Source organism: Drosophila biarmipes, chromosome X, assembly GCF_025231255.1.
Source record: "Drosophila biarmipes strain raj3 chromosome X, RU_DBia_V1.1, whole genome shotgun sequence".
In the NCBI taxonomy this organism is placed as follows: Eukaryota; Metazoa; Arthropoda; class Insecta; order Diptera; family Drosophilidae; genus Drosophila; species Drosophila biarmipes.
In genome coordinates, this window is record NC_066611.1 from 19091793 (window position 1) to 19100671 (window position 8879).

An 8879-nucleotide genomic window follows, 5' to 3' on the forward strand; every position below is an offset into this window, starting at 1 on the left:
TTAACATTCGACATTCATTTTTGCATTTCAAGTTTCGTTGGAAAACGCACGCGTCGCCCCTTCGATCAGGCCTTATGTGCATGGTACGCAGTGTAGTGCGCATATCCTGTTTGCCCGTCCCGCTCGCTCGCAATTAACGCACGCGCCCTGCCCTCCGTCTCGCTCGCACCTCTGAGTCCTTGCGCCTCCCGTTTTCGCGGCCCGGAACTATGCCTCATATCGGAGTAATTACGCATTTAAATCTTCCAAGCGTTGCAAGTCCGGCCGAAAAGGACACAAACAAATAAAGTGGCCCGAAAAGTTGTTTACCGGTCGCCGGGACAACGCCAAGCTTACAGGTTATCGCCCGCGGGTGGTTTTCGGGGGCATTACCACGGGATTACAGCTCGAAACATCCAGATCTGAGGGAACTTCAAGAAGCCCTCGAAATATCTTTGGAAATGTCATTGAAAAAATGTTTGAAAATGTTTTAGCACTAAAAATAGAGTATACTTTCTATAATGTTTTAAGAAGTCTGCCACATTAATGATCCTATACATTATATAGGATCATTATATATATTGTAATTTAGAACCGCAATAAAAAACAAACAGCAAAATAACTTTGAAAATAAATATTGAACTTTATGTATTATCATATAAGACGTAGACCCCAAGACCATGATATAGTCCCTTCTCAAGATCACCAAGCTCAGATCGAGATACAGATACAGTATCTTCCTCTCCGCAAGATCATAAAATCCAAGTGGCTTTTCGAACGCACGATCTGAGGCTCCTATTGATCACTATCCTGCAGATCCGCAGACTTGCCCGAGAGCAAAGATTACGGGAAATCAGGTAGAACCCGATAGGATCGCCGGATAATGATCGGGGCCAAGGATCAACTGGCACGAGTGGGATTTACATACATGTGAGCGCCTGGGATCGCCGGGACTTGACTTTTGACCGATCAAAGGTGCTGGCACAAAGGCAGGAACACACGATCCTGCCGATCTCGGGCTGCCACTTCAGAAAATCGAAACTATCAATCATTGCGCAAATGCATTCCACTTCAGACGCAGTCTCCCGGCCATCCGCAGACACAATGGACCATCCAGGGCACAAAGGACGCAGGACTTCAACCCTATTCTGGGCATTTCACCAGCATTTCCCCAGGTTTTTCTCGCTGCATTTATCAAACTGGCACAATGGAGCCCGGGGAAATGCGAAAATCTGAATAGAAAGTTGGCTTGCCAAAATTCTGCGACACTCGGGAACAATGAACGTGTTAATGATGCCAAAATAATGGAAACCAACTACCGATCCCGGCATTACAATGCAAAAAGTGAGGAGAAAGAGTGGAGGTTCCCAACAAAGTGCAGCATGCAAAAAAGGTAATGGAAATTGTCAAAGGATGTATGGATGGCACCCAAAATCTATGTGGAAAGTACACAGAGAAGCGCCGTTTGCTGGTCATGGTTGAAAAGGTTTTCAGTTTTCGGTTTCGGTTTTCGCTTTGGTTTCGGTTTTTGATTCCGCTTCCCAACTCGGGCTCTGAGATCGGGGCCTGGGATTTGGCAAATGGAAATGCAGAAGCGCGGCTGCCGATGATTTTGGCAAAGGGAAAATGCTGGCAGGCGCACACAAAGGGAACGAGTTGAGGACAATAAAAATATAACTTACACCTGGCCGCCGATTCTCCCCCGCTCCCTGCTTTTCACTCATCGATTGATGGTCGTGACAAAATGAAGCGACTTCTCTGAACGGAGCGGAAGTTGCGATTCGCAGTCGCCGCTTAGCACGACCGTCAGTGGCCGACGATGACCAGTACAGTGGACACTCGGAAGAGCCAACTTCCGGATACCAGGGGGGTAGATACATAATACAACTGTACAAATGGAATCTTGCCTTAGGTGGCATAAGCAAATGATAATATAATAGGAAAGTTGTAATACCATAGGCAAAGTATGATAAGAGTAGCACTATATGATGGTCTAGTATTTTTCTGGTTATATCATAGGTCTGCATGGTGTATTATATATTTCTCAAGGTTTTAATTTAGTAGTAAACCTAAAAAGTGGCAGATAGGTTGCAAGTAACAGCAAAGTTATAATGGAATAGGTAAAGTATGATATGATGGCATAGGTTTAACCTAATAGTAGCACTATATAATAGTCTAGTATTTTACTGGTAATATCATAGGTCTGTATAGTATTTAATATAATTTTTCTGTAGTAAACCTACAAAGTTGAAATAAAGTTTCAAGTAAGTGATAGTAAAGTTACAATAAAATAGGTAAATTATAATACGAAGGTATAAGTATAATATAATATTAGTACAGTACTTTACTGATAATATTACAGGTCTGCATAATATTTTATATAATTTTTAAACATGAAAACCTACAGGTTTCGAGTAAAATCTTCTGAGCCAGAGCCCCAGTCTCCACTGTAGCCCGCCCGTCCGAAGCTCTTGTCACATCCCGAAGGTCCTCGATCCGTGGCGTGTTTTGGGTGAAAAAGCCGTGATCCTTTTGATCATTTAATTAGAGGAATATGTGAAATTGTTCGAACACCTTCGCAGGCCTGATTCTGCATGGCTAATAAGGCGGAGGGCTCGGGCGCTCCTGGCCGGCCTGGGCTCCCTGGGCTCCCTGGGCTTCCTGGGCTCCGTCCGGCGCTAATGAATAGGGGCGTGCGTGAGCTGCACATGAAATGGGCGATCGCGACTTTTGCTAAGTTAATTAACACGGAAATCGAATTGCTGGCGTGCCGCAGCGCACAGAACACTCGCACTGCCGAGCCGATCGTTTTTTATTTCCCCGCAGCTGAGTGCGGTTTTGAGTGGAAACTCGAGTGGTTCTCCTGCGGCTGGGAACAGTTTTCCCGGGACGGTGGAGTACCTGAGCGAGAGAGGCGGAGAGAGAGAGACTCTCGTGGCGCGGCTACCTGTGGCTCACTCGCCGCTCGGCTCGCCTGCTGCTACCTGGACAGGTAGGCGGCGCGAGCTCTCGCGCTCTACGCGGTCTTTCTCCGATTCTCTCGCCGGCCGCTCTGCTCTCCGGCCTGAAGGGTACATAACGTGAGGGTCTAGGACGAAGGGACTCATTCTTGTGCAAGGTGTCAAGCGATCAAGTTCAAGCCTTCTCCTCTCCTCACTGCCTTATTTTTTTCTGTTGATCGTACGCTGGGAGCCAAGGAAGCGACATAGAAACCGCCCAGAGCCGTGTGTGTTTATGAGTTAAGAACAGTCCAGCGAGCAGCAGAGCCATGTCGTCGAGTGTGCTGACCACGAGCCACGACCTCTTCCCCACCACCATCAACGCGGCCACGAAGATCTTCCGCTACCAGCACATAATGCCGGCCCCCAGCCCGTCCTCGCTGCCCGGTGCCAATCAGAATCAGAACCAGAACCAGCCCGCGGCAGGTGGCATGCCCATCAAGACCCGCAAGTATACGCCCAGGGGCATGGCCCTGGCCAGGTCCTCCTCCGACTCGGTGTCGTCCGTATCGCCGGGCTCCTCACCGGCTCCGTACAACGTGGACCAGTCGCAGTCGGTGCAGCGGCGCAACGCCCGGGAGCGGAATCGTGTGAAGCAGGTGAACAACAGCTTCGCCAGACTGCGGCAGCACATACCGCAGTCCATCATCTCGGACCTGACCAAGGGCGGCGGTCGAGGACCGCACAAGAAGATCTCCAAGGTGGACACTCTGCGCATTGCCGTGGAGTACATCCGGCGGCTGCAGGACCTGGTGGACGACCTGAACGGAGGGCCCAGCAACTCGGTGGCCAGCAGCGCGGTCACCCAGCTGCAGCTCTGCCTGGACGACGAGTCCAGCAGCCACAGTTCCAGCAGCAGCACTTGCAGCTCCTCGGGGCACAACAACTACTACCAGAACACCGCCACGGCTGCCGGCCACAATCCCCTCCAGCAACAGCAGCAGCTGCAGAGGCAGCAGTTCAACCACCAGCCCCTGACGGCCATCTCGCTGAACAGCAATCTGGTGGCCACATCCCTGCCCGGTGGCACTGGAGCAGGAGCCGGAGGAGCCGCCATCGGCGCCAACAGCCAGCAAACCTGCCACTCGCCCACCTCCTCCTTCAACTCCAGCATGTCCTTCGACTCGGGCACCTACGAGGCGGCGCCCCAGCAGCTGTCCAACCACCTGGACCACCTGGATCACCTCGACAACGAGGGGCACGCGCACTCGCAGCTCCAGCTGAAGTTCGAGCCCTACGAGCACTTCCAACTGGACGAGGAGGACTGCACGCCCGACGACGAGGAGATTTTGGACTACATCTCCCTGTGGCAGGAGCAGTGAAGCCCGATCCCGCTCCGCAGACCCTGCCGAAATCCACATCCCACCACACATCCTGTTCTCTTCTAGTCAATGTTGAGTTGAACCAAGTGCCTCAAATTGTAAATAACACTCATGCGAAAGCCACACCACACGGACACAATTTTTTTCCTACTTTAAGCGATTTTTTTGTATAGTCTAAGAACCCAGAGACCAGTATCAAATATATATTTATAAAATAATTATAGCATAAACGCGAGACCACACTTTTTTGCAAATACAATTGTATGTTAATTAGTTCTTGGACGAAGAAATAAAGCGAAAAATCATAGGAATTACAAGGATCATGCTTCGTTTTGCTGTCTGAAAGGGGGCCGGCTCATGACCAAGCGGTAGCATATGCGGGTAGCACTTGCACTTTGATTGCATTTCGCAGGGGTCCACAAGGTGGCATTATGTGCGGAGCCTGAGCACAGGATGTGCGGGCTGTCGATGTTGGTATACGACCTAATGAAGATCGCCACTTGCAGAGGCCCCTCGTAAAGCGTTAATACTAATCCAAAATAGTACCAGGCCCGGATCATAGGAGCACTCGTTCCCTGTTCGCCCCAGGTAGCCAGGCAAATTCAAATTGCCGCAGGTAAGGTCAGCCAGACGTGTGGGTAATATTTGTACATTGGGTGCCCTACGAGTGACACGTGCTACACGTCGGAAAGTTGGGGAGTCGCCGCGGCAAACCTTATCGCAATTGACTGAGCGCAAACATTTCTGCTATATGCTAATTCAATTGAATTCTCAATTCAGAAGCGGAAATGGGCGTGGCCAGCCTTGGAACACTTCATTCTAATGCAGAAGTAGCGAGAGCTGTGGCCAAGGTCAAGGCTGGGAGTTCCCCGTGAAAAGAAAGGCGACACACGGCGATCAATTTGGCAAAGTTAATAAAATTATACAACCTATATTTCAGTATCAGTATGAGTATTGTACCCAAAGCAATGGAACAAAAAATGAATTTAATACCTAGCTGAGCTTCACACAAGCTTCCCAATCTACTTGAAGTTTTTAGAATCAGCCAGAAACTCAATTAGCCGACGCTCGATGCTGCCCCTTGTAAGAAATGGGAAATTTGACAAAAATTTTAGTTTTCAGAATCAGCCGGAAAGTAACTGCAATCAATTACCTATTGTATTGGCCCAAAATCGGAATGTCGTACCTTGCTGAGCTCGTAACAAAATTTCCAATCAATTGGCATTCACACTTTAAAAATTTATTTTTTGAAAAATTTTCGCAAAAAAAGACGATGCTACCCCTTGTAAAAAAATTGAAAATTTGACAAAATGTTTAGTTTTCAGAATCAGCCGGAAAGTAACTGCAATCAATTACCTATCTTGTTAGCTGTCCAAAACAGTGCGTCTTTTAGGGCTCTGACCATTTTTGACCAAATTACAGCAAAAACGGGCAAAGGTAAAAATCGAATTTTCGCCAAAAAATTAGATTCTTTTTTTTGGCCCAAAAACTATTAGTATTTTCGTCGTAACAACAAAAGTATTGGGCCAAAATTGGAATGTCATACCTTGCTGAGCTCGTAACAAAATTTCCAATCAATTGGCATTCACACTTTAAAAATGAATTTTTTGAAAAATATTCGCAAAAAATGACGATGCTACCCCTTGTAAAAAAATTGAAAATTTGACAAAATGTTTAGTTTTCAGAATCAGCCGGAAAGTAACTGCAATCAATTACCTATCTTGTTAGCTGTCCAAAACAGTGCGTCTCTTAGGGCTCGGACTATTTTTGACCAAGTTACAGCAAAAAAGGACAAAGAGAAAAATCGAATTTTCGCCAGAAAATTAGATTATTTTTTTTGGCCCAAAAACTATCAGTATTTCCGTCGTAACAACAAAAGTATTGGCCCAAAATCGGAATGTCGTACCTTGCTGAGCTCGTAACAAAATTCCCAATCAATTGGCATTCACACTTTAAAAATGAATTTTTTGAAAAATTTTCGCAAAAAATGACGATGCTTCCGAAACTAGATCAATTAAAAAACTAAGATTTTTGTTTTCGACCCGAAAACAGTATGTCTAGTTTTGTTTTCACAATTTAAAGCATTTTCTCATAATCCGATAGCCCTGCCTTGTATTTTGATTTCCATTTTACCTTACAGTCCTTCCTCTTGGCATTTCAACCGCTTAGCCTTTGTTTCGAGTGTTTTGCCTACAAATTGATGGCTTTATAATGTAGTTCTCTGCACCACTTTCCATTTCTGGAAAAAGCAAAAGCCCTTCTCCGCACAATAACAGAATCCTTCGCTCCCACGCACCAAGATGTCAGATCGTTGGAGTAAAACCTCTTCTGCTGGCCAGACAATAAATCACTTTGCATTAGAAAAACAAACGCCTGGGAGAGGGCGTCCATAGACTATATTTTGACACATTAAAGGGCATCGCGGACAAAGGATCGCATTGTCCCTGCGATCGCTGGATGCTCCACAAGGAAGTGAAAAGGGACCGGGCACCGGGGCTCGGGGATCGGGGATCGGGGATCCTTTCTTTCAGTGTCAACGCTGACACTTGACAACTCAATGCAATTGTTTCGGATCATGGAAATGGGTCCTGGGATGCCATACTCTGGATTTTCTCTCTTGGAACACTGTAGGCAAGGCTTAAGGCTGCTCAGCGCCGGAAGAACTTTCACCTTTCCCCTAGAACCCAGGGAAGCAACATTTTTTTCAGCTGCTTTCGGTTTTCTGTTTTCGTTTATTTTTTGGGTCTGAATTAAAACTGCTGCTTAATAGATTTCTCGACGCGCCAGGCCAGCAACATTGTGGCACATAAAAAACCAGCCGCCTGCATCAATCAGGCGCAGATATTTGACCAAATTATAGGCTCGCCCAAGGTCTCGAGGACTCGGGGCCGCAGATTGATGGCTGGAGTCGCAGTGTTCAGTCGCAGCTTAGCTCATAATTCAGCTCTTTAAGAAGTTGTTACTTGAAACATTTATTTTTACACCTTAGGCGCGATGCAAACGCCCCGATATCCGCCAGAAAAAATAAAGTAAAATGAGGAGGAGAACAACCAACAAGGAAACCCAAGCTAAATAATACAAGGAAGAGTTTGGGAAAGGAAAAACGAAGTCTTAGATACCCTTTTAACTTATTGTATTTCAAATAGCCAGAAAGAATCACATTTCAGGGCCTGTTTGCTTATCAAAGTAATCAGAATCAATAATATAGTAGCCTATACTTTAAACTCTTATAGATTATTTAAGATATTTACTATTCCTATATTTATTTTAATATTTTGAAAATCCAAGCACCAAATAAAGCAACTTGAATTGCCACTCCTATGAATATTTCTACAGATACTTGTATATTTTCTTGATTTAGAAATCCATTCCCAAACCTCCTCAAATAAGTACTATGCCTCAAAGGTTAGGTCGTCGAACAGAACAAGGTAATCAAAACAGCACAACGTTGCAGGCATCGTTCAGCGTTACCGATTTATTTGAATTTCAATAAGGCCCAAAGTTTTTGGGGTTCATTATCCTGTTATGTCGGCGTTTCGGCCTTTCATCTCGCGGCGCACGCAAGGCATTTGAACTGGGGCGTTATTAATTAGCGTTATGAATTATTGATGCAGGACCCTCGGGTCAAAATCGCCCACACACTGCCCTTTTCCCCAAGAAGAATACGTATATATCGAGTTGAGCCGAGACCATTTGGCGAGAGGGGGGTACATCTTTACAAGTCGCTACATTTTCAAACACATTCCCTTTTGGGCCAACATTCAGTTTAAGGATAATAATGTTTCTAAAATTAGAGAGATCTCTGTGAGGCTAACAAACATAATTGAATAGAGTGCATGGGGTGCTTTAGCATTCTCTGAAGTGGACTCCAAAGCAATCCCTTTCGAAACTACTGGCCACGAGATGATATAGGCTCCCCGGCTGATATCTTTATTTTTCGGGCAGAGGATGCATAAATCGCGCAGCAAACGCAGCGTTCGTCATCTGGGGAGCCGAAAGGGGAGAAATATGTTCCAATTAGCGAAGCCGAATGCGACAGGCCGGCCATCCAGAAGAAGCCAAGGCAGCGACTCGCGAGTTCGCCAGGCAAAAGTTATTTGAGTTGTCATATTAGGCTGTGATAAATGTAGTTACAATCCAAATGTGATAACTCTGCCCCGGCCCTTGGATTCCCCGACTCTGGCGCAGAGTCCCGGCCCATGATGATGATCCGCGGGTCGGCTCGTTCCTCTGCACTCCGCCTTCCGATCATTCAAAACGGTTCCAAGGTGCCCGGGAAATTCCTAGGGTCTGCTTTTCGCTAGTTTTCGGGACTCCGGCTTTATGACCCCGGGTACGTGACCCTGACTCCCTCTTCACTGACCTGTTCGCGCAGAGGGCCTAGGATTCCACCTGCCGGGTGGAAAGGGGGCTACCTGAGCCCGAAAAGGGCCTAATAGGCGCCTGGACAATTGGTAAGTCGCGGAAAATGAACCCTTTTCTGCACCTTGTCGCCGATTTGGGCTTCAGTTCAAACTCGGGCTTATTTGCAAATGAAAATCCAGGATCAGCATAATAATTTTTACGACGTGTCGCTGGG

General features: G+C 46.6%; 1 protein-coding gene across 1 annotated transcript; it reads left to right on the forward strand.

The window, feature by feature from the left end:
• The first annotated feature begins 3060 nt into the window (after positions 1-3060).
• On the forward strand, positions 3061-4591 carry LOC108023255 (achaete-scute complex protein T4). Its single transcript, XM_017092537.3, has one exon. The coding sequence runs from the start codon at positions 3248-3250 to the stop codon at positions 4298-4300; it is 1053 nt and encodes a 350-aa protein (XP_016948026.1). The 5' UTR covers positions 3061-3247; the 3' UTR covers positions 4301-4591.
• Positions 4592-8879: the final 4288 nt, after the last annotated feature.